This window comes from Coloeus monedula (genome assembly GCF_965178545.1).
Source record: "Coloeus monedula genome assembly, chromosome: Z".
NCBI classification, from domain to species: domain Eukaryota; kingdom Metazoa; phylum Chordata; class Aves; order Passeriformes; family Corvidae; genus Coloeus; species Coloeus monedula.
Window position 1 is genome coordinate 28,476,224 of NC_138822.1, and position 26,868 is coordinate 28,503,091.

Here is a 26,868-nt window from a genome sequence, read left to right on the forward strand (position 1 = left end):
TTACTGTCAAATCATCCATGTTATTGCTAAAATTAATTTTCATTATGACAATTTTTCAATTGTGTTACCTAAAAGGAGATAAATTCAAATGAATGTATCAGTTTGACACCTGAGTTAATATAGCTCAAATCAGATTGGTTTTGGCTGTATTTTTAAAAAGAAAACTGTTTCCCAGACTTCATAAACCACATTGTAGGTCATACTCTACATACCACCCCAAATACAATAAATATAACTGTACTTGAAACTGGAGAAGTCTGTGTAAATTAGAATATTTATTGCCAATGTACATGATGATTTTTGCCAACCCAGTAAGTGAGGAGGGACAAAGAGCTTGTGGAAAAAAATGACAAAGAGAGTGGCAGACCAGTGGAGGAATTCAGCAGGACAGAGAGAAAAATGCAGCAGGTGTAAATTAACTGGTATTGAAGTCCTTTATGGGTTCTGCATCTCCAGCCTAGTGCTGGGACATACTTCTGATATTTGCTTGCCCTCCTCTTTCATTCTGGCATGTTTGAAACAGACAGGCATTGTTGAAGTGCATTTAAACTGGCAGTGTTTTGACAGAGCCCCAAGGGACTGTCTTCTGATAAGGCTCTGAGTGTTTCAGCAATGGTGAGCCCAACAGCACAATCTGATATCTTGTCTTATATGGCTAACTTTTGTTGAAGCTGGTCTTTTGCATTCAGATTTTATTCATATCTATTGTCTTTCAGCTGAATCACCACCTTATTTCTTTTCCAAATATGAATTTCAGCAAAAACAATCAACTCTACTTTAACTTTATTTTAGTCAGAATACCTGCAGATTGCTAAGAATAGTTTTTGTTTTTTCCATTTCAAATAATAATGTCAATCCATACACTCCTCTTGTTTTTACTTTGGCATCTTGACCACGGACTCTCCTGATTCTTCTTTCATCTTATTGTTAAGTGTAATGTCTAAAAATAGCACTTACAACTGACAGTCTCTCGAGTCACTTCCATTTCAAGTTTCATGTAATTTCCTCTGAACTCTAAGTTCAAGCTCATATTCTTTTATGAAGTGTACATTAACAAAAATATTAATTGTTCTAAAGAACTTGCCTTTTTAAGAGAGGTGGGAATGACTGCCTCATGGACAAAATATAGCAAAGCCTTCCCAGGCTTTAGGAACACCTTTTTTTTCTTTTTTTGCTTTTGGAAATTAAAATTGCTAAAGGATGTCAAAAATAGTCAAGGAATTAATCCGTCACTAAAGTGGGGTTTTTTTTAGGAACTAATGTCAGAATAGCACCCTCTATTTCCTTCAGTGCTCTGGTCTCATTGTGTCATGGCAGTCTGTTTTCTGAACAGGGGTCAGAGAAGTCCTTTGGACTCCCTGCTTCATATGACCATGTTACAGATCCCTCACTCAGGACTGGCAAAAATAAAAAGAGGTTGGTGACTTGACTACACCAACTATGCCTGGAAGTAAAAACACAAAGCTCTGATAAAAGTGCTTCTTGATATCTTAGTAGCTCATTTGGTTTCACTTGAATTTAACTTCAGTAATGATAAAACCCAGTAATTTCAGAAAAAAGACATGTGCATTAATGCTCATTTGTAGTCTTTTCAATGTAATTTGCTATTTCATTCTCATACAGAATTGTACTAATGCTTTTATACTTTTTTTTTTGGTGGTCTGTGCCTAATTTTCTATCACTCTGGAAACTGGGAAATCCTTTTGTAAGTTGTGCACATCAATGCCTGTGAAGCTCTTTAGTTTATTAGATATTTTTAGTACAGAAGGTTCTTGTGATTATAGCTCCTCTTACAGATGTATTCTCAGTTTTCTACCACAGCCTCAATTTTGTAACATAGATGTACATAGTCTGGATGCCAGAAAAATTAGGAGAGATACACCTGTTAAATTAAATAGAAAGTTGATTGAGGCTTAGCTGAATTCCTTAATTATTAACAAATTTTAACTTCTTGTCTTACTGAAACACAGAGAGGTTTTGACAGCTGTTGAGGTATATATACCTAGAGCGTATATGACTGTACCCTACACATATATATACATGCAGAAAGTCCCTGAGTGACCCAAGTGCTAATGATGTGTCTTCTGTGCCTTGATTCAACACCTGAAATTATAAAGTCACTTAGGATGTGCATGCTTTGTACATTTTGAGTTTAATTGCTTTTTTGCTATGTACATTATGAAGAGAGTGTAAAGTGAAGTAAAAATGTTTTAGGAAGAAGTGCAGTTTTCCTAAATATTCAGAGCACTGAAATGCTTTTGCTAGTTGATAATTAAGGAGATTTTTTGATGAAAGCCTGAAAAGTAAATATGTTTTACATAATGTATTTCTCAGTTCAATGTTAAACTTTAGTCGCTGTTGTAAGGAATGCATCACAGACCTGTGCACTGTAAGAGGTGCCAAGGCCACCAAAGAAGGTCTGGAAGAGGTGAACCTGAAATAATCCTGGACTGAATAACAATCATGTGAACACTCCTGGGAATTGTGACATAGAGGAGTATAAGGACAACCTGAGTTACGCAAGCTGTGCCCAGTTCCAGCATTTGATGGTCAGTTGTTCACTCTTGCTGGCAAGTAGGTGGTGTGCCAGAGTGAGCGCCAGGCCAACGTGTTTAAAATGTCATGGCAGCTAGAACTGCACTGGTTTGGCATGGAGGGGGTGGAATGAGCAGGTGGGTCACCTGAACTCAGGTTGTATCTTTCCACCATCCTTCGGCATCCACAGTTTTGGCTTTTGTTTCTCAAACACCTCTGTAGTCTTCTTATGTGCAAATTATTCCAGTGACTCTTCAGACTGATAATTAGGTTCAGTGCCAATATTAGGAAAAATTTTCTTTCTGTAAATTTGGCCAGTATTTGTTTGCCTTGTCCCCAGCAGGTAGAGAGAAGGTGATTATTTTATTCATTAAAGCAAAGGTTAAAGCAAACTGTCATGCAGTGGAGGATTGTGGAAGACTCTATTTTCTCAGCCCCTGCAATCTTTTGTCCCCCATTATGTTTTCTATGTGTCAGTTACTGTGTATTGGACTTCCTGCACATTCCCACATCTTTCCTGTGTCATGGAGCCCTTAGATAGACAGAGAAATCCAATTAAAGCCTCAGCTGTTGTTGGCAGGGCAGCTTCATCGGTGCCTTCAGTGCTGCTCTTTTTCCCTCCCCAGTCCACTGCGCCTTTTGCAAGCTTTCATTGATTCTTCTCTTTGCCCCCTCTCTGCAGGCTGGAGTTGTGACATGCTTCAGTAATTCAGTGTGTAGCATTGCCTCACACAGTCATTCACACAGAAACTTTTGAGAGAGACGCTTGAGCAGCCAGTGCATGACACTCTGGCTTCACAACCTCTAGAAGCAAGGACTATTATTTTTTAAAATGTCTTCTGAAATCAAGCTCCCGAAAGATGAACTTGTCTATTTCTGTGGGTACTATACTAAGGCTGAATTGGAAGTAGAAAGTTAAGGAGGTTAAGTTAAACCCTAGTATGAGCTATAAGATATATGTAATCTTTCTCTAAATTCTCTTGCATGCCACATTTACCAAAAAGTGCCTCTTGCTTAGTAACAATGGAGGGAAAACAGTTTTCCTGAACGACTGCAGTGCCGAACTTCATTTCTAAACACAGTATTGAAGAAAAACTCTACTTTGTTTCACAGGGAGTCAGAAGCAAACCCAGGTCAGTATTTCCCATTATCTTTTTTCAGATCACAGACAGACAGTTTGAGTCATTAGAGACAATAACAGCTAGTCTGCTCTGGACTATGAAAATGGTTGTAGAATAAGGGAGATTCTGAATCAGAGCTACTTTTAAAAATATTTATTATTCGTCAGTTCTGTAGTATGGAAAATGCATACATATTTATGAGGGAAACCTTTTTTTTAACTAAACAAATGCATCAGAGCAACCAGGAATTGCAATCACTTCAATACAGACATGAACCAATAGATCTGTGAATCATTCATTGAGAAAGTGTCCCTTGTGGAAACCATTTTGCTATTGAATAGAGAGATGTCATTTTCTTTTCCTCTTTCTGCTAGTTTTCCATCTCACTTTAGCTTGTAGAAATCTTCTAATTTCATTTTAATTGAATACAAGAATTTGCATAAGAATTAAGAGGGCAGTTTGAGAAAAAAATCTCCATGACAACCAAAGCGTTTTAGATAAATTAACGTTTATTATATAGAACCAAACAATTTTAAAAATTGTTAGCACATACTTGCATTGGAACAGGATTTGTATGTGTCTTGGGCAGTGTCTCACCTGAGACTGTGCATGAATTAGCATGAAACAGTCCACAGCTAAGTTATGGTGCAAGGGCTTTGGGTAAAAGCCAGCCAGAGGCAGAATGAAATGACCCTAAAAAGAGTGATGGCTTTTTTTAATGTCACAAGATTTATAAAGGATGGTCTGCAAAGCAAATACAGACAGTGCTTAAAGAAAGCAAAACAATGTTGGGAACTGATAAAGTAATAATTTTAGATGGCCAAGTTGATTTAGCAGGACTTTTGCAAGCCATACTATTATGTTTCTAAATTCAGCTAATACTCAAATGCTACTGACTCCACATCGTGGAGAAATAGTATTTATAGTAGCAACATTAAATGATTGCTAAATATTTCAAATTTTAGAATAACTGTTTAGATTAATTAGCATAAAACTAAGGGCAGTTACAAATACGAATTAAGGCAGGAAAGCAACAGACTTTACCTGCTCACATTTCAGGCAAGAGTGGAAGATGGGTAGAGTGACCCATGTGGGAGGGAAGCAGAGAAGAAAAAGCTAAGAATAGGAGAACTAGTGCATGTAGAGCATGGGGGAGGAAAAAGTAGGTTTGTTAAAGTGGTGAGATTTCAAATTTTCTTGATCAGAAGGAGTCGTGAGTACATGTGGAGTTTTAAAAAGCAGGAATATTCATTGTACTGTATTCTGATAGCAATGAAAAGTAAAAGAGGCTTTGGTCTCAGGATCAGTGGTCTCCACTGAAAGTTTCAGGCATTGCTGCAGTGAGAGGCCTGGAGTAGCTCTGTGGAGTGGGGAAGGATGTTCACCCTTCCTCACTCTTAGCTGAGAGCTCTCACTGTAACAACAGCAGAAAGGGCTGACTGGAATTTAAGTTGCTACCAGCCTTGCACGAAGAGGTGTCTGCTATAAGTGACTAGCCCAGTGTAGCATCTTCTGGCACTGGATGAGCCCTCTCCTTTCTCAAAACAGGTTCCTGGATGGTTTTGATTCCTTTTTATACCACTGCAGCTGTGTGAGCTCTGTTTCTCTTGCTGGACTTGAAAAAAGCTTTCCATGGCTTCACACAGATACAGTGAATTAAAGCATAATACCAGGAAGAATGCCCCAAAAGGAGTAAAATCTTTTACATGGTCTTCCCAAATTACACTGTAGGCTGCGGGGGTTTGGTGAATGCTGGTAAGAATTTACGCATCTGCAGATGTAGACTCTGATGAAGATGCACATCATGGAAACATTACAAACAAAATACAAAGAGCTGCAATTCCATGGTAGAGAGGCTACTCTGAAAACTGTCTGCAAAACTGAGGAATTTATACTGAAAGAAAACTTCCAGTGCTCACAAGAAACAGAAATGCTGGAAAGGCTGGCTGGAATCTGGCAAGGATTACTGCAAATTGTGAAACACTTGAACACATACATGTGTTTGATGACGGAAACTGCCAAAATTTCAATTATAGGAGAGCATGCATCCCCAGAAACACATTATGCCATTTCCACAGGCTTGCTGGGCAGTGTGATGTTAAGGGTGGTTTTGCTCACTGCTAAATCTGTTATAGCCCCATTACCTGGCAAGGCTCTTCCACCTCTGGGCATCAGCAGCAGCTGAGAGAGCATGATAACACAGATTTCTGCGGGGTACCAGCACCCTGCAGGCAGGCAGAGCTGTGTCTCAGCACTGTGGGACTGGGGCTGTTCCCAAAGGGCATCTTCATCTCTGCTGGCACTGGGAGAGGGCAGTGAGCAGGGAAAGTATTTCCCAGCTCCTCTATATAGGAAGAGGCAGATTTATCTCAAACATGATTACATGTTCCTGGAAAGACAAGACTGAGTCGGATGGTGCTTTAGAAGAGCTCTGGTTGCTGTCCATCTAGTAGACATTCTGCTAAATGTGTCTTGCCATATACAAGTGTAAACAATTGAATCAGCATATTCCAATAAATGTGTGTGCACGATCAAGAAAAATTGATCCTACACAAATCGGCATTGCATTTTTGCTTGGTCTAGAATGTCTTCATTTTGGATTTGTGTCTTGAATTTCCTGGATGCTTGCCGAACCAAAATTAGTGTTTTTCCAAGCTTTTTTTTCTTGTTTGACTTCAAGCAGATCGGATTCCCTAGTGTCCTCCTCATAGTTTTTCTCTTTAGCACTCTTTTGGCCTACCTGGCTCTTTCATTTACACATCAAAGAGAGTATTCAATTAGTTCCTTATTGCTGCTGCTCCTATCTTTCTGTCCTCTCAGCAAAGATTTAATCTTCCTTCACCCATGGTTTTGTTAAAGATCATTTTGTAAACTAGGTATAAATAGTTGGGATTTGCTTCAATAATAGAGAATTAAGATATTTCTGCAGGTTTCCTTCCTATTATAGCAAATAAGGGCAATGAGTCATTGTTAATCTGCAGGCTGAATTTGAGAAATCCTTTTACAGAAGACTCATTGGTCTCAGGTAGGAGTGTTGCTGGCTCACCTACCATTTGTCTTAAGTAAACTATCTCAGGGAGGATGCAAAAAAAAAAAATATGCAAATGATCCCCCAGCACTACTACGTGACCTGAACTACAGGATAATCTTCTTTCAACACTCCTCCCTAGTGCCTAATAGCCAGGTTTTAGTTCTAAAGCAGAGAACCCTCAGAAATAAATGTACATCTTTATAAAAGGAAATGTATTTTTTTTTTCATTTATTGCTGTCAGAAGATTACATTTTCTATTTGCTAGATTATTATTAATTAAGAGTAAGTTTCCTATTCTCAATAAGTCTGAATTCTAGACTTCTGGAAAACCAGAAAGTTAACTGCATGTGACATAAGCTGTAATTGGCTTGCCAGTGCATGTTATTCACATGTGGCATTAGCAGATGGGTCCACTGCATTGCACAATATTTCTACAGCTGTTTTTAATTGCTCTCCAGAAATATGGGTCCACAGTTCATTACATTTATTTATTGTAAAGTGTAAATTACAAAGCTTCATCTACAAGGTCTGTGTGTTTCTTCTACTATGTGTTTAATATAAATAATGACAGCAGCATGCTATCCTTACCAGCATATATTGTGTAAGTTAGTGTGGACTCATCTCGAGGTCAAGAGGGCAGTCTTGAGCATCTCTGATTTTTCCCTTGTTTCCAGTGGTCACGAAAATAGAGGGGTTTTTCTGCACTGGCTGGGCATTTGCAGGAAGCTCCTCTTTTTTTTGTTTTTGGTGTGTGGAGGAAAATACAAAGAAGCAGAATGCATTTAAGGGATTTTTTTTTTTTTCATTCCCCTGGTTTATGTATTTGAAAAAGATAGAACAAAGACTGAGTTACCACACCATAAAAAGACAAAGTTTTTGGATTAAGGGAGAAATGCAAATTGAATTGTAACTGCATTGCTTTGTATTTCTCTGATCTTAGTCTGAGATGTTTTGGAAAATCAGGGTATTCTAAACACTGTTCAAAGCCTTAGAACCTGCCTCATGCATTTCTGAGGTCAGGTGCACAGGGTTATCCTGCACCTTGTGGACTCAGTGCACGGGGCAGGGTGGATGCTACAGACAGGTACATCTGGCTGACACTAAAAATTTCATTTTAATTAAAAAGTAGGAGGAAGCAAAGCCAGTATATTTGGGGGAATGAAAACTAAGCAATAGCATCACTGGGGCTCAGGTCTCAAAATGTAATCTAACAGAAGAGGATAATTCAGCCTGAAATGTCTAAGGAGTAATCTAGCCTTCAAGCATAATGTAGCATTTTATTGTGTAATTTGTAGGTTTTTGTAACCCCTTTCCTATACTTCAGGGTAAAAGCCTAATACAACGTCTCAATGAGCTTTGCTTCCTTTTCCCCTTATGGTGATAAGTTCTAGTAAAGCTCTCCCTAATGGTGTAAACAGATGATCAAAACAGGGGAAGGGTGAAGGCACAAAAAAAGCAAAGGTATTTAAGCAGTGCATACGGCATGACAGCTAAAGGGTTGCCAAAAAACCCAAAGAATCCAAATCAAACCAGCTTCTAGAAATAATCCCAAGCAATTATGTAACAAAGAAATCGTGGTGAAATAAAAGATCTGCTTGAAAGGGATTATTTGCTGTTACTGATGCCACTTGAATAGACTCAGTTCTCTGTGAACTGTGTAAAGGTAAAGTAATTGTGGCTGATTGGGAACATACCTGTGTAGATTGCTTTCCACAGTGCCATGCTCGTTGCCTCGTTTGTGGTGGAGTACTATGCTTGCATTGTTTCTTACCTCTAATCACTTGATCCTCTAATGAGCATAAAGTAATGCTTTTCCTGTGTAGGTCAGTCAACACCTTTCCTGTCAGTTCTGTGAAGCTGTGAGGAGCTGCACTGGTTGTAACTCAACAGGAATCTGTTATTTCAGTAAAAGGAAGTGATAAAAAGTTACTGCAAAGCAGGAGCGGTGGGGAGAAAGAAGGATAGCTTTCCTGCCATCATCAGAGCCTTTTTATGGATCTTGGGGCAGAAGGTCTTTTCAGTGACTCCAGACATTAAAGGTTCCTTGCTGTGCTGCTTCATGAGGATTTTAGGATATTGTTTCATAAAACTGGCTTGTCTGCTTGCAGAACATAATTTTATAAAACGTCTCATGGGCACCACAGGTTCTGTTTCTAGACAACATCTATCTATGTTTTTTTAGGCTTTGAAGAATTAATACGGTAAAAATATCAAGACTTCAGATCAGAAGTCTGACCTTTCAGGTAACTCTCTGAGGGAGAGTTATTGTAGCTCACAAATACTGTGCTCAGTTAAAAGCATTAGTAAAAAGATTGTTGAGTGTCTTAAATGGAGTGTTAGGATATCTTAATAGATAGATCCTTCTTTTATTAACTGCTTGTATGTCATTGTGCAAATCTGCATCTACTGCTGACTCTGTAAGAAAAAGTAGCTTTTCTGAAAGAAAAAAGTGGCTTTAGTTGTAATAAAAGTGTGTTTCTCTGCATACAGCATCCCCAGTTTTCTACTGATGGGGTATGGATACAAATATTGCTGCTAGCAAGAATTTTTCTTGCTTCTTTCCAGTCCCGTGAGATACTTTTCTCTCTCACGGAAGATATTAGCAGAGTTCTATAAACTATTAACACCTGCGACCTTGCAAACCTTTGTTTATAGTACAGTAGGAAAATATTTTGACAATGGATGTTTTAGGATTTTAGCCAACCACCCCAAGGGGTGGCTGATCCTTTGTCCAATTAGACTATGAAGAAAAAAGTCTATAAAAGAGTTGTAAAATAATTAATAAATCAATCTTGCTGCACAACGCCTGCCTGCTGGATCTCTCTTCTCCTCCCTACCACTGTGGGACACCAAGATAATGGGGGAAAAAGACAGTTGTTCAGCCCATCACACTCGAGGGATAATTTGAAGCTAGTAAATTTTTATGCCAACCTTTTCTCTTGAATAATTCAGACCTGTGTGTGCATAGCATAGTGCTTTTTTTTTATAATTAAGTATCTAACTAACTAACCAATTAACTAACTAACTGGGGAGGGGGGGCTTAAGTTAAGTATAAAAGTGAAAAATCAGTTCCTAAATGTTGAGTAGTTTCATCTTTCAGTAATTCAGATTCCTTGAGTGTCAGAAAGTTCCAAAAAACTTTGAACTGAATGTGTACATATAGTATGAGCATCTTATCCAGATGATATTTTACCTCCTGTCTTTCATTTAACTGGGAATCAAAGGTAACTTAAATTGCAAAAGGGTTGTTTTCTAGTCTCTTGGGAACAATCCACTGTCATATTTAAATTCGATTTCTTGCTATCTCATTTTTGAAAAGAAGCATCTACCTTCACTGTTTATTCACCTTAAGGCTTAATTGTTTATTTTTTCTCCAGGATTGTGGAAAAGGGATATTACAGTGAACGAGATGCTGCTGATGCAGTCAAACAAATCCTGGAGGCAGTTGCTGTGAGTATTATCTGGTATCTCATGTTCAGCACCTGATCTTTAGTCCGTGGTGGCTCAGTAAATACTTGTGTTTGAAAGAGGCAGTGTGCACAAGTTTCCTCCTACAATTAATTCCATATTGGTATTTTTTAAGGTAGTGAGTGGCACTTTGGAGAATTGCACTTCAATCAGAATGACAGTACTATTGAGAGAGAGCAGAATAATAATTGCTGCCAGTAGGTTGTGCAGTTTCTAATATAGCTTCTTCCTCTATATGTTTTGTGCTTTTCAAACATTGGAATTTTTTATACAAAAATTTCACATTCTGTTACTTAGAGAAAGGTATACAGATTATTGAGGAAGGCTTCTAGTGTCTACATACAGTATTTCTGTGCATTTCCTGTGCTTCTTAGTCACCTGTAACTCTTCCATCTAATTTCACACCAGATGTTCTCCAAACCAGCAATCAGATACTGGGGAAACATTAAAGAAATTAATTTGTCCAATGTTCAGTGTATGTGTTGGCACTGTTCACTTCCAGTACAGAAGAAAGAGGACATGTTGGACAAGAAAAAAGAGAGGTCAGCCCGCAGGGCTCATTGGAAGGATGTTAGTGGTGAGGCAGGTTATGTACAGGCCATCCAGAGAGATTCAGTGTCAAAGGAGCTGTCCTCAGGAAAGGACTGGTGGTGATGGCTGACATCTGTGGAAGGCGTCTAGAGAAGAAGAGATTACTGGTTATAGCCGTAATTCTGTTAATCAGAAGGAACAGACCGATCTGGGCATATACCTGGGATGGTAACAAAATACCTCAGTGTGAAAAGTCTCTATAAATCATGGTTTAGTATTATTTGTGAGCCTGTCCACACTAAAAAAAGATGTGGGAACTGGTGTTTACTCCACTAACTGCACTGTACTGCAAGACCATGCATGTTCACTTCATGGTCCTTTCTGAATGATCTGATGTCTACTGTATCAATCTCATCCAAAGAAATTTAAATTATGTATTTTGTAGCACATCATAATGCGTTTGTATAAACTTTTAAAATTGGCTCAGATTATTATTTTATGACTAACTTTTTCTTGCAATTGAAGTGTCCCAGTTAAGGTGGCTCTATGTTATTTAACAGTCTTTTACAAAAAATGATGATTTACTTTTGCTGAAACATGTTCAGAAGGTGTTTAAGCTCTTTATTTTAAAACCAGAAACTAGAGAAAAATCTTCACCTTCTATGAGTTGTAATAGCTTGGCTGAAATTAATGGAACAGTGATGTATGAAAACTGAAAAACTAATTTTTATATAAGCAATAATTAGGATTTTTATGGTTCCCTGTACTAGATTCCTAATTAGGATGAACTGTATTGACTTCTGCTCTTACAGCTGACATTGAATATCTAAGCCAAGGCTGGAAAAGCTGTGGAAGTAGCGGTTACCAGCTTGGGATCTTGCAGCCCAGCTGAAGTACTCTGATAGATTGGGGCTATGAACTTGACAGAATGGTGTTTGTGAGCGGGAGAGGAGTTATTGTTAGAAACTGGAAAATGCTGCTGCAACAGCATAATCTTTTGAAAAGAAAAGGAAATGTGTCCATAGATCATTCCTAAAACCAAATATTTGTACAATTTGTACAATAGGCAATGCCAGTGAATACTCTTCTGACAATACATAGGCTTTTTGACCTATGCAATTTTTATAAATTGTTCTTTGAAAAAACAGCATCCAGCCATCCTTTTGCTGACCTCCCTTGAACTAAATATTTTATAAGTCCCCTGTTCAGGACTGTTGCTCTAGTCATGGATTTGTCCTTGCAGTGGATCATTAACATGAGGAGGTATTAGGTCTTCATACAGAAACTGTTTTTATGAGACACGTCTAAAGAATTTAATGAGAAGTGTAGAATGGAATTTTGAAAGCACATAAGCATTTTTTGTTCAATTCCTTTTGAAATTGTTAAAGCATAAATAATGGACTAATCCATAAAGCTTCTAGGTCTGTCTGTTTTCTGTAATGCCTGAATACCTGTAAGCCCAGCTCTAACTGGCCTACCAAGAATTAATCAAGCAACCAGAGTAGCACACAGAAAATTAATCTGAATCTTCATGTCACAAACCATCATGAATATATCAGACATCTGTCATCCCAAGATCAGAGAAAATAACAAAAGCAGTACTCCACATTTATTTTGCCTTTTTTCATGAGTTTCCTTTCTGCTGTTTACATCTGATCTGATGTTCCCAGACGGTGACTGTATTTGCCCTTAGTGGGAACAAATAACATTTTTTTCTCTCTTCTGCATTTTTGCCTTTGCCATTATTCTTTCATTGTTCTTCAAGCTGGGAGATAGCTCCATTCATAAGATAAAAGGCTTGTACAAAACTAGGTCAAACCAGTGTTCATCCCTTTAGCTCTTCTGCTGTGCTGTTCAGAGCAGGTGGGGAGGTTTTTTGCTACCTGACATCTCAACACAGGGAGATGACTTGGAATCTTTTCATTCCTAAAGTTTCATTCCTAAAGAGGAGGTATTTGAGGGCACTTGGCATACCATTGTAATTTCTCTCAGAAAATGAGTTGCATTCAGTGTGGTCTTCTTGTGTGCTTATTCTAGTAGCAGTTTTTCTTTTTTTTCTTGGTAATGATGTATTTCTGCACGCAGATATCCTGAGCCCAGATCTTCACTGGGTATCTTGCAGAATGAGTTATTGCTGTTCTGGTATCCAAGTAGTCCTCGAAAGATTGGTCACAAAAAGAATATTGCACATTTCTTTAAGAGATGTCTATTTTTTAGCTGGTCAAACTTCTTAAAATTACACTGTGTCTTGGGGTGACCTTATGATGTGTATCCCATATGGCTGCCCTATGCCCAGAAATTAATTTTTGTGCCTTTTTATGCCTCTAAACTGAGCCTGAGAGGGGGAAGGAAAAGCTGAGCAAAACTTTCTCAAAGCAGTTTGCAGCTTGTTCAAGGTCACATAGAGATAGGGATACTTTTTTTCAGCTGTGGCAGGGGAGGGAGGAAGCACCCGGCTTGCTGCTTTCCAGTCAGCTTTTGGCCAGTTGTTTCAGTTTCTTTTTCTCCAGAGGGAGACTGAGAGTTGAACTTTTTTTTCCTTCCCGGGAATTTTGGATTTTCTCCCTTTTCTTCTGGACTGCTTCAATATCAGAGCACATCAGGAGGACTTTCCACCGGGCACAGAGGGCCTGGCCCTGGGCCAAGCCCCAGCTCCGAGGAGACCAAAGGGAGGACTCGAACACTTTCCCAGGTTTTTTTCTCCACAGCGAGAGATTTTATTATTTAGCATTATTATCCTTTTTCCCATGTGTATGTTAAATAAATAGTTTTATCTCCTTCACTTTCCTTCGAGGAAAATTTATTTTTTCCCGAACCTGGTGGGGGAGGGGTGGTGACCTGCCTTCTCTCAGAGGATATATTTCTAAATTTGGCTAAACCAGTACACACCGTTTTGTCTTGGGTTTTTTTTAATGTGTACTTTCAAAATCTTGCATTTATCACTAAAAATAAATGCTCTTCCTTCTTACCTACTCTGCATTAGTGTCAAAGGGATAACTTTCTGCTTAGGGATTAAATTACTCTTTTCAATATATTTAAATTTGAAATTTTGTATAGCAGTTTAGTTTTTGTATTTAGGGTATTTACTAGCATACCTACTATATGTAGTTTTGAACTCATCCGTAAGTCTCTAAATTAATTTCCCACCAAGTTTTACAATAATTTGTTTTCTTAGACTACCCATTATCTTGTCTAGATAGGAACACTTTCCTGAAGTTATATGTGGGACTCCCTCAGTTTCTATTTTTTAATTTAAATTTTCAACCTCTTCAAGCTTCATTATAGATCTGAACCTCTGTTCAGTTCCTTGTCATCTTAAGTTCACTGGGAGCATGCTGAACTCTCAGGATGATGGCAAAGCCTGAGGGCACTTAAGTAACTTGCAGGTTTGAGAGAGAAAATCTAGATTAAAGGTTTCTATTCATTTCAGAGAATTTTGATCTGTCCAATAATGAACTGTATGCTAGCAGGCAAGATGTAGGTACTATGAATATGCAGCTTGCAGGTGCATTTTACAAACTCTGAGGCATTAGTGTGTCTGACAATTAGAGTTTAGGCCAAATGAGGTAATCTAAAGACAGGATGAGACTCAAGCAAATTGATTTAGATATTTGGGGGTTTTGGCATTCAAAGAAAACTGTACAAGAGATAGAGATTATGCAGAGGTTTCTGTTAAATTTCCGCGCTTCACGTGTCGGAGGAAAATAACTTTCAGGGATGGGACTATGCAATTACACGAATTTATTGTTTAAAATAACAAACACATCAGTCGAGGCGTGAGATTTTACAATACCTCCGAGTAATGGCGACTAGTCACAAGATTTAGAGTTACATCGTAATTTATAACTTTCTAATCCAATAGACACTTAAAATGACACTTTGTTTTGGATTTATGACCTATCACCTATGGCACTTCTCACTGCAATGCAGCTATGTCTTGACCAATAACTTCTCATGTCACGTACACACAGATGTCTCTATTATACCATCTACATTCTTAACTTAAACTATATAAAACCACACTATTATATTTTAAAACCCTCCACCAAAACACCCAGTGTACAATTTTACTTATAAGAATACAAGCTTGTAATCCTTTTGCTTAAAGTCTATAAATCTCTGTCAATTAACTAGTCTCTTCCAGGGTGGTAAATCAAAGCCTCCTTTAATTGCAGGAGTTTCTATTCCTCTGTCTCACCCTCCTTTCCTTTTTTCTATACAGTCATTGAGTTAGTTCTTGCTGGAGATAGAGACAACAAATGGATTTTAGTTTTAGCCACCAGGTACAAGGTAAAATTAATTGAGGTGTATTTGTCACAGGCTTCTGAAATTCTGAGCAAGGCAAATGTGTTACATTATCAATACATACTTAGCAAGGGCTAAAAAGGCACGCCATAAAAAAGGATAAGAATTGGGAAGAAACCTGGAGCTCAGTTCTGTAGAAAATGAAGTTAAAATTCACAGAAGAGACTGGCAGGGCTGCCTAGGTATTACAACAGAGGATAAAGACTTGTCTAAAATAGCAGCAAAATTTGGGAATACTCCTTGTAGGAAGAAGAATCCTATGCTTGATTGAAGATATTGAAGAACTATTCTCTTCATCTCTTTAGAAGATTTTGCAAAGGATTCTCATTTCAGCAGAAGAGGCATTTGAACCTTCAGATTTCTCCCCATTCACTGATGAATCCTGAGTGTTTTCCATCCTCCCTCTGGCAGTAGAGAGTGGCTTTCTGTGGCTTTCTGAGTCTGTTCCTGGCATAAGTGTTGTTATCCATAAGGATGAAGTTAAGAAAGAGCCAGTGTTCTGATCTAATAGATCAGAAAGCAGGTCTAACCCCTGCTTTTCTGATGGGGAAGGAAGGGGAAATGTAAAATTCTTCTGTTTGCTTGAAAGTGAAATTTCAGAAGCTTGCAGGTTTAGGCTGGATTCAGTGTGTGCTTTAACTGTGTGATTGTTACTAAGAGGACCAATGTTTGATACTGTAAGAAGGAATTTGCTAAGGATTATGATGTTGTACTGTATTCCCTGACAGTATGGTCCACTTTGCCATTCCCATTCTAACACACAGGCTCACAGCCTGTTGAAATAGCATAAACCCTACTTTAATAGTGGTCCTATTAGACTGCAGAATAAAGAGGTTCTAGCAATATTTCTAAAAAGGACTTCCATAATAAAACATGCCTCGTAAGTACAATAAATCCTGTATATCAAGGCAGAGTGTCAGACATAGAGGAGGAATGAAAATAGGGGAGAATCTATTGTTTGCTTGCATTGTATCTTATAATTGCAGTGAAGGCAGGCAAGGACTGATGGTTGGACTGATATCAGGATGTGTTTTCCAGGTCAATTACATTCATTCTTCCCTGAACTGGGAGCATTGCCATAGGCATGGCATACAACTTAAGGACTTGTAGTAAGAAATAACAACATCCGTCCATCCTAAGGCATTCTTGTTGGGTTTTTATTAAATAAAAAGTAATTTCTGTTTGATCTAGTCTGGGCACAAAGTGTTTCTTTCTTCAAGATTTGTTTGTGAGGCTTGAAGGTGAATCCTTTTGGAGAAGGGTGGTTTAACATATCATGTACAGAGATGACTCCATGGAAGCTGGGAAATTTTCTTGGCCTCTTCTTCCATTTGGTGACAACATTTTAACAGGGGCTTCATCAGTGCCCTGGGACACTGTTCTGTCACACTACTGTTAAGAACAAATAAGCAAGTAGGTAAACTGTCAAGTTATGTAAGAAACCTATAGAAATGCTGCCACTGCCTGGGAGAGAAATGCATTTCTGTTTCAAATGTGCTCTTTCTGAAGCAATGTTCAATAATGGTCCCACACACTGGATAATCTGCTTAGAGGGTGAAGGCATTTTTAATGAGTAGGTTCATAATTTTGCAAGCTTATATTTGATTGCTTTTCTTTTTTGTTGCAAACAGATTTTAAACTATTTTTTTCTTGTTATCAATGTACTTAAATTGTGGGGAGGGTAACAGACTGGGACCTATTATCACACTAACTTGATTTATTAGTACCTTGATTCAGAATTATTTTATCAAAAACATTTTTTGAGATCTGTTTTCAGCTGAGTACAAAGTTCCTTTTGCAGTGCACCTACTGAAGAAGAGTTACAGTCAAAAGAGCCCAGCAATGCTACCATCAGCAATGAGGAAATGAGGGTATTGTATTTGCTATTATCACTAATAGAGGAAATGGAGTGAGCAGATTTACTGTATTACAGTTAATGTCCAGTGCAGCAAAAAGTCAGGGTCATATTTGCCTAATTGTTACTGTTTTATATTATGCTTTCATCTTAGTAAGCTGTCCTTCTCATGTTTTGGAAACACGTCACTACAGTATTAATTTTGGAAAGTGTTTGGAAGTAACAATGAAAGTGACTAATAAGCACTTGTTTTAACTCTCAGCACACCACAAATGCAATGCCAAATGAAGCTGTGTTTGAGTCAGTAGCTGATACTTAGTCCAAGAGACTGACATTTGCAGGGAAATTGTTGTCTAAGAACTGACTGGGGACTCAAGGATTTGACCTTTACCCAATTCATCTCAGGGAGATGGGAGATTTACCTGCACCTTCATCTATAAGACAGATTGTTGAAAATACTGTGTGAAGAGAGTGCTGACCCTGTCCAAAGGCTGAGTCTATCTGCCTGATTCACTGATTCTTCAGGCATTGTTTGATGATGGCCTGGATGTCTCCTTTAGAGGGGGAATAGCACAGGAAACAAGCTCTGTGAGAGAGTCTTGTCTTTAGACTGCCACACATTGCTCTTCTGTACGTTACCCAGCACATTGTTAGCAATTAATAAGCACAAGAAAAGGAAGAAGACTACATTTATCTCAGACCTTACACTGCTAATAGTCCTTTTATTAAAATAATTTTTATTGCATGTATTTTGCAAACTGTAATGCAGGTATAGGGCATCCAAGTACCTAGGGGATACACTGTACACTCTCCATCTCCAAAAAGTACATGTTGCTGTATGAGCCTGGCAGGGCTCTGAAGGCTTCTGAGCTGGAGAAGCTCCTAAAGCATCCTGAGATCCTCACATATTGTGTAAAAACAGTAAAAATTAGCAGCTGGATCCTACATAAAGAGTCAAGAAGAATTGATGAGAACTGAGGAGGTATCAGTAATTGCCCTAGAGAAAAATACCAAAGCAGAAAACCACCCAGCTGTGCATGAAAAGATAGAGGAGAATTGTTAACTGGCACTGCAGGAGTGCCACCAGTAACTGCTGCCCTTCATCTTGATAAAGTTATAGTGGTGTGGACACATATTACAGTATTTCACTAAGGACTGAAAGCCATCTGGTTAAATGTTACACTAAATTCCCTAAAACCTCTCTGAGGTTTGAAAAAATGTAGAGTTTTAATGAATTTTACAGAATCCTGTGCAGTGAGAAAGGCCTGAAAACATCTGTGTATAAGTCTTCCCCCATCCCCTGGTCCCTGCAGTAGGCTACCAGGCAGAAAATTGCTTACCCAAGGAACTGGCACAAAACAGAAGCACCTTTGTAGAAGTCACTGCTTTATCCCCAAAAAGATTCACTGAAGCCTAAGGAAATCCTTTTATCCAGCCCTCCAGGACTGTGTTTTTCTGTTTCCTAAGCCAACTGTGCTTGTAGGACAGGCAAGGGCAGTCTTGTCTCCTTGTGTCTTCCTGTTCATGCATCAGTTAATGATGGTAAGGAATAAAGACACATTGATTTCAGTAGTAAATTACAGGAGAACCTGTTAAATGAAGGACAGCTGCCAAAAAATTACTCAGTAGTATTATTATAGCCTTATGCAATTTTGCATCTCAGATTTCATAGTACTAGACTGACTAAGATATCAGCCTCTTAGCGAGACAACTGTTCGCAAAACTGCATTTTTTTCACTAGGTTGTATGAAAACTTATTAGAACCCTCATGCCTATGATTTGAAAAAAATGCTAAGAGAATTTCTCCCCTCTTTGGGGGAGATTCCGGACATGCCAAGGAGTTGTCACAAACGAAGATTGACTGGCACTGATCCCTCTTAAACAGGCAATGTAAAAATTTATCAGTCATTGTTTCAGTTCAGTGGCTCTATTTCTGTGGCCCGGATAGCATGAGTGAATCAAGACTCCTCATTTAATCTCTCAAGATTCCTAACTGATCCTCTGAAACGTAAGCAACTGTGGATAGTTTGAACTTGCAATGACTCTGGTCTTCTCCTTTTTCATTTACTCTTTCTTGATGATTTTTATGTCTCTGAGTGACTGGTTTACATGATGTTGTTACACTATTTTGCTGGCACATGTAGAATGCTTTCTGAAGCCTTTTTCCTTCACTTTTATTGTTTCTATCAAAAAATCCAGGGAGTGCCTAGACTTTAAATTTCATGCAGTCCTTCTTTTCAGCTGAACTTTACACAGACTTCTGTGTTGGAAGAGCCAAACCCTAGCAGAGGTGAATATTGAAGCCAGTGTTTTCAGGAATCAGCACCACCCCACACTTACCACTTCATTAGATCCGAGTGCATGGTGGTACATTTTACTTCATGAGCTAGAAACAATGAGATCTGATACTTACAAGAAACAGAGTGTCTGCTTCATTCAGGTAGTTGGTGATCAGGGCTTTCGTCAAGAGATGAGTTAGATGGTGCCTGAATGAAGCACCATGAATGGTAGTTTGATTTCTGGACACTGACAAATTTGACTGTTTGGTGAATAGTGCTGGATGGGAGGATTTTGTTGTATTTTCTAACACAAGTTCTTGTGCAATAGTAAGGATAGGCAACATCTGGAGTGTAAACAAACAGTATATTTCATTATTGAAATGTGCTTTTCCAAATACTCTGCTCAGTTGAGTCCATCTGATAAGCAGCAATAGCAGAAATTCAGCATGCTGTCTGTCAGGAAGTAAACATATGAACCTTCAATTTAATGTGTTTTAAAATTACTTCATTTTACCATTGTGGTTTCCTGTCTAAAACATATTACCATACTTTGTAATTATTATCACCCTTTATGGTAATAAAATAGGACAATTCTGAATTATATTTTAGTGAGCAAAACCTAACAACTGTAGAGCTAGGTATAATAAATTACAGGGTTGCAAATTGGTCCTTTTCCTTGCATCTGACTGTGCCTGCTTCACTGGGGTTCTTATATCTTTCTGTGTAACACATTGATGCATTTTTTTTTATAAGAAACTTGGAAAAGCATACAATAGAATCTGTTAAAATTATGTCCTTCATTTAAAAATCAAGATTTAATCTAAAACTCCATAAAGATTTGATAATATGTGGTATGGAACATTGTTGCCAACAAAAAAGTCAGCATGGTTTTCTGTGCAGTTACAACTGCCCTGGAATAAGTTTGCACTTGTGGCTGTCTGGAAGGATGAATAATTGAACAAACTCAAAAAAGAGAAACTTGAGAGCTCCATGTCTCTCATAAATAAGAGTTCTTTCTTCCTGAGTCCTGAGAGTGTGCTTCATTAAAGTGTCTTTAGTTTGAGCACCACATGAGCATTCAGATATATATGGATCAAGTATCTTGTCTTGTAGCATTTTCCTTGATGATGGGACTAAAAAGATCTCTTCTGCTGGCTGCCTAATTTGTTCCACCTAGTGAGAGAGATGGTTGGTTACATGTTAGTTTCTTGTAAAATGTATTTGAAGTTATTCAATAGTATAAAAAATTATTAGTTGGAGGGAGAAGACTGACTCCTTACATCTTCTTCCTAAAGAAAGAAAGGGTGAAAGACAAAAATAATGCAGCAGATGTCCTCAAGAGGAGATCTGTGCAATCAGGGTTTACCTCCCATATTTTTTTCATCTCAATCCTAGGTTTTGCTTCTGAGACCCTCCCTCTGATTTTGTTTCTCATTGGAAATCCAGAGTAGGGAGGATCAACAAGCAGGAAAGTGCTGGTTCACTGCTGCAGGAAGACAAGGTACTACAGATACCTCAGCTCTGTGCCTGGTGAGAACTGACAGCTGCTTGGTGCAAAGACAACTTCTTCATCTCAGAGAGCGTCTTCCACCTCTCAGTGGCTGCTTCTTCTTCAGGTTTACAGGGCTCCCACCACCATGTGCAGGAGCAGAGGGAGGTTCCTGCCCTGCTCCTGCCAGTGCAGATGCTGTTACAGATGTGCATGGGCCAGGGTCTGCCAGCATCTTTGCCTCCTGTGCAGGGACTGAGGGTTCCCCTTCATGCCAGGTGCTTTCCACAACTCCCATTCTCCAAATGGGGCAGCAAAGCAGTGCCATTTACTCTACACCCAGATTTGCTATATTTATTTTGTAAATCAAGTGTTCTGCTGTTCACATGCCCATTGGTAAATCAAACAGATGAACCTAAGCCAGGGGTTTTTTATAGGAACTACATAGTTTCAGACAAAATACTCCTAACAAATCAGAGATTATCTCACTATTTTGAAGGATTCAACTGGTTTTCTGTGAAAGCATAACTCCTTGCAGTAATTTTGAATGTATGGTTGTCTAGAAGGGCAAACCAGCCAAAAGACAAGTTAATAAAGCCACAAATAAAATTAAAAGCTTCAGTTTCTAGTAAGCTTTGAATTCTCTAATCAGATAGTGTGAAGAAAAATCTGGTAACATGTAGAGAAACCAACTTAAAGACAAAATCTGATATATTTTGCTTTTAAATACCTGTGTTGTCACTGAAATTTGCAGCAAGGATAAGATCCAGTATGTCACTTGAATATAAAATGACCATTTCCAGCCATATATCTTTTACAATTGTTTCCATGTGAGACTGAAGGATAGCTCCTGTGTTGGGTTGTCACTAGTGTTATCAGTGAAGGTGTTCCAGCGACCACTCTCCTAAGCTTAACTACAAAGTAGGGGTCTGTGAAGGATCCCCTGCTTAGTCAGGTACAGACCTTCTTCCTTTCCAGACTTGCTGCATTTTCCCCTTCTCTGCTAATCCTAAGGAAGCAGATGGAAGCAGTTATGCCTGAGCAGATCCTTGAGCACATGTTTCAGGAATGCACAAAAGATTTCAATAGTTCTGTTTTAGTCATAAGGAAGAAATGTTTAAATAACATAATAAGGGTGCTTTCCAAACTATCAGATAAGATAAGTGGAAGAGTGATATAGTTGGGTTAACATTGCTGCAAGAGGACTGGTTGGTAAATAGAAATTGAAATAGCCAGCACAACGCGTCTCTTTTGCAGGTCTTTTTGAGGTCTGTTGCAGGTAACCTAGTAATCTGAGTTCAGATCACACATTGGGACTGTTCCATGGTGCACCTGTGCTCTGTGGCTCACATCACACCTCAGGCTTTGGAGGTGATGGGCAGCAGCCTGGCATTGGAAGGGTGGCCTTTGCTCCTGTGTTCCCACCGCCACATAGATGTGCAAGACATAGCCTTGGGCTGCACAGCTCCCCATGCTCCTGCCTGTGCCAGCTTCCCCAAAAACCCAAATGCCAGTGATGGCTGGATTTAGATCTGTAACTCAGATAATGCTGTCTTTCCCAGAAGGCCTCTAATGTATAAAAGCAAATGTTCATGAAATGCTGTCACTCTTCAGGTTTGATGTACTCAATATGATGTTACACAGAATGGGCATATGGCTCTTTGAAAGTAAATTATTCATCCCTTACTATATTACTATTTTACTTACTGTTCTTCCTGGACTTTATTTTCCGTGACCTTTTCTCTTTATTGTTTCTTTATAATTTCTTAGAATTGTTTGCTTTCTGCATGAAATACAGACCAATGTATCTAAATAGTGAAAAGTCATGGACTAGTTCATAGTTTTCTGTCAGTCTTCAACTTGACTGATATGCTTAAAATCACAGAGCTGATGTCTTTGATCTAGGCTAAAGAAGTGAGGGCTTTGGTGGATCGATGCCACGTTTGTCCCTGCTGGGTCCCTCGTGGACTGCTTAGGCAGCGCTCTCCTGGCACCTACACGTGCACACAACCTCACCTTCACAGGCAGTCACGAACAGCCGCTCACACACCCAGTCTGTGCACGAACCACAGACAAAGAGCTGAGAGGGGTTCTCTGCATGCAATTCTGAGGCATTTAATGGCAACACACCCAAAGGGAATAGAGGCAAGAAAGAACCACCAAACCAAAAGCCCACACCAGTTTTATCCTGAAAACTGCCAAAGGCGGGCAGAGCATCCAAAACCAATGGTCTGAGGGCTAGGGGGCAGAGGCAAGGCTAAATGACATAACAGAGGCCAATGGGAAAAGGGATGGGAGGGGGAGAGGGCCAGTGACCAGCAGGATCTAGACAGAGGGAGAACTTTCTAGCACAGTGTTGTAAGGAGAGACCACTTTTAGGGCAACTTGGGGGGTGTAAAGTGGGCTTAGCCACTGCAATACTAGGCAAAGAAAATTAAATTCTTTAATATGGTAGGGCACAGCTAAGCAAAAGAAAAGAGGTAGTCACTGGGCTTTTGTTTTCAAACACTAGCAATCTACCTTGGAGAGCTGAGTTTTGTTACAGAGCTGTGTCCAATGTGTTGTACACTTGGCAAGGGCCTTTGGCTGAAATCCTTTCATGCAGCTTTGGACATATAAGAAGAAATGACATGAGACAAATAAGGCTGATTATTAGGCATCCCTGCTGGACCTCCCACCAGTTACCACAAGAACAAACCCTTTCATCACAGACCTTCCCTAAAGACCAGCTAAAATGATCTCTGACACAGCCCCCATCAAAATACTCATCTGCAGCCAGAATTGATGAAAAAAACCTGACAACCCTTCAAATATGAGACCCTTAAGACCCCGCAAGAGCCTACTCATCAAAAATGTTGAATGAAAAGCACTGGGTACCCAGAAGGCCATGTGTGCCTTCCTGCAGGGACTGCAGACATGTTCATCACTGCCTTCTTGACTGTTTCTTGTTCTCCTGCTGCAGCATGATCTTGGTTTGTTACCACTGCAGTGCTCAGGGGGAGTGCCCAGTTTTTTGTGATTAGAAATAGTTTGTATTTTGTCAGTTATCTGAGCTCTAAATTGCATATGGGGAAGGAGGTTATCTTCCAGGACAGGGAGATAGAATCCTTCACTACTCTTTGAGGAGTGTCAGAGACCACAGAGACCTTCTCTGTCATTCCTCCTGTAATCCTATTAATTCAGCTGCATTCATACCTTTGGATTGATCAATAAATGCAAAAGAATGAAGGATGGGAGGCCATAAATCCTCTCCAGTTCTTAGATGTCCAGTCCCTTCCTCGCAATGTCCAGCATAGCAGTAGAGAGTTGCAAAGAAACATGTCTACAGTGTTGGGAGGTCAAGAATCCAGCTCTGAGCCCCTCCCTGGATGCAAAGTTTTCTGCTGAAACAAAACTGAATGTAGCTTTATGCCTGTTGTCCTTCCCTTCCAATGCAGGTATAAGCCCCTAAGGTTATTTAGATTTGTACAGCAATTATTCACATGAGATTTGAGAATAAGCTGTAGCATCTGGCATGCTGTAGTTTCTTCATCTGCAAAAAATTTTTATTTACTCTGAATTTCAAACCTAAATGGGTAAGATTTATTTCAAATACAAAAGAGTGAAATATTCAAGCAAGATTTGTGTGATATTTGGCAATGGAGGTAATTTTAAATGTACAACATTTCATGATAATTAGATTAAAGGTTTGCTGTTTCTGTAATGACATGGACATATGGGAACTTACCAGAATGAGCAGCTGATATTCCTTCTGTGGTTCATCTAAATAATGATTTACCAATGTGCAGAATGTCAGAGAATGTGGTGAGATAGTTCTGAAATCCTCTGTGCTTTTCTTAATACATGTCCCTGGAAAATATAATGTACATCCTTCCTAAAGGTTATGTTTTGTAAAGTGGGACATTTGTGCCTTTTTTTATTGATTTGCAGGGGTTTTATTAAGTTTCAGGAGGTTCAATCCCTGGTTGACTTCTAGCCCTGGTGATAATTGCTTTGAATGGAGAGTTGGTATCCATCCCTGTTGCAGGGACAGGAGAGAAGTACCAGGAATCTGAGTGTTACAAGCACTGAAACTCCTATCTCTACCCATGGTTATTCTTCAGCCACAAGGAAAGACTTTGATTTTCCCATTCTAGATTCATAGAATGGCTTAGGTCGGAACAGACTCTAAAGATTGTCTTGTTCCAATCCCTACCCTCACTAATGAGAATCATTTAAGTGTCCAGTTCAAGCCCCAGAAGTTTTAAAGAGTCTGTTTCTTTAAAGAAAATAGTAAACGTGATGGACATTGCACTTAGGCAGAAAGGAATTTCTGAGTGCCATTGCATTTCCATTCAGACATGTCATTGTATCTCAACCATTTGGAAAGGCACTTTGAGCTTGGTGTGGACATTCATCCCTGTGATCTGTCATAAATCTGCCTTTGTTGGGTTTCCTCTGCATTTTGTGTTAATTCTGGGGGGATTTCTAAGCCGGGGAACATTGCTACCAATCAGTAGTTGAGTGTTCATTCTAATAGGTAGTGTGTTCAGTTTAACAGGCAGATGAACTTATCTACACATATTGTTGATAACACCAGTGGGCTTATTCTGTTTCTTGAGAAATCAACACTTACTTTGAAAGTAAAGAACTTAGGTTTTAATTAACTTGGAAAATTCTTTAACGTGATTTAGCCGTATAGCTGTTGTCTGTATTTCAGATAAGTCTGCTCAGACCAAAGCATTCTGCATGTAAAATAAATGCAGTGAACTAAAATATAATTTTAGAAATAAATATTTAAAACATTGTTTGTTTGGCTTTTATTAAGCTTCACCTGATTTCAGCATAAAAAGAAATAGATAGAGGGAAAATGGGTGTGCTGTGAGATGTAACCTGGACACACGGTAATAAACCCAGCATCAAATCTGGGCAAAAAAGGCTGAGGTTATGCTGGGTTATCCTTTCTGAGGCTGGAAAATACACCACTCTACAAAAAGGGTGTGCACACCCTTGTTGCGAAAATGAGGTGTCACCAAGCAGATGCTCTGCAGCATCCCACTTCCCTCTTCTGGGTCTTTCTGGGGTGGGCTTGCTTCTCCAGAAGGAGGGTCCAGGCACTGGAAGCAGCAGCCATGCATGCTGCATAGCTTGGGGCAGGAAGGGTTGCTTGGAACCTCAGTTGTGCCTTGTTGGTTGATGGAAAAGAGGAAAAGAAACCTGTGTACTTCTGCCTTCAGCCACCATTGCAACAGCAGTTTTTTATCCAGGATTTGCCTTGAGAAGAAAGTGTTCTTAAAGCAAAGGAAATGGTGCCTTCAGATGTGGCTGGAAAAAAATAAATAGTGGCCTGCAGCCATTTACAAAAATACAGTTTTCTTGGTTGCCAAAACGAAAGCCTCTTTTTAGTATTTGTATTTTTAGTGTTTAGGGTTCAGGATTTTTTGGCATTTCTCTTGAAAAGAAGTGGCTTGTCTTGAGGAAAGGACTGAGATGTCACAGATTCACATATTTAAGTGTTCACTACAGAGAAGTGTATTCAGTCTCTAAGACGTGGTATGTGTAGCCTCAGGTGTTGTGCACTGCTAGGCTTTGGCTGAAGCAGGTAAAACTGTCCCAAAGACTGAAGCCCTTTAGACTACAGATTGCAGGTCCTGTCCTGAGTTTTAGAATAGTTCAGTTTTGGGAAGTATTTTCCTAAAAATATTACACTTTTTCTAGGGATTTTATTAACTCGTTGTTGCATATTTAGTTCACAGTGAGTAATCATACCTCCAGATTTAATCCTTTTTGATTTCATGCAGGCTAGGCAAAGGGAAAGAAGATGCTCTGAATAGGGAACTACAAACCTATATGCCCTTTTACCAGCAAAATAAAAGCAAATAAAGCCTCAGCTGAAATAATTTTACATCTCATTTTCAGACTATTTTTTTATAAGATGCATTCCCGCAGAAAGCAGCTATAATATTATACTTTCCTGGCAGCCACAGTATTATGTTATTGCATGACCTTTCCCTTTGCTTTCATAACTGTGCCTGCCCCAGCCATGTGTTGGACAGCCAGCTGCCTGCTGCCTCCTTCCAGGATGGTCACAGCTCACCAAAAGTAAATCCTGGCCTTAAAATCCTGGTCAAGGACATTATCCCTCAAGTTTAGTAGGGATTGATATGTAGCACCAGGGACAAATGCACAGCTCCACATGGAAGTGATGTTACTGAAATGCACATTCTTAATTTTGCACCAGAGAGTAACAGGTTAAATGCACTTGCTTTCTTCTA

At 39.1% G+C, this 26,868-nt stretch overlaps 1 protein-coding gene across 1 annotated transcript in view; it reads left to right on the forward strand.

Moving 5' to 3' along the window:
• The window catches only part of CAMK4 (calcium/calmodulin dependent protein kinase IV), a gene marked incomplete at both ends in the record, with an annotated part of 138,889 nt that overhangs the window by 80,594 nt on the left and 31,427 nt on the right, over positions 1–26,868 (forward strand). The window contains one exon of the mRNA XM_082302186.1: positions 10,065–10,137. Coding sequence (XP_082158312.1) covers positions 10,065–10,137 — 73 coding nt within the window. The remainder of the gene's footprint in view (positions 1–10,064; positions 10,138–26,868) is intronic.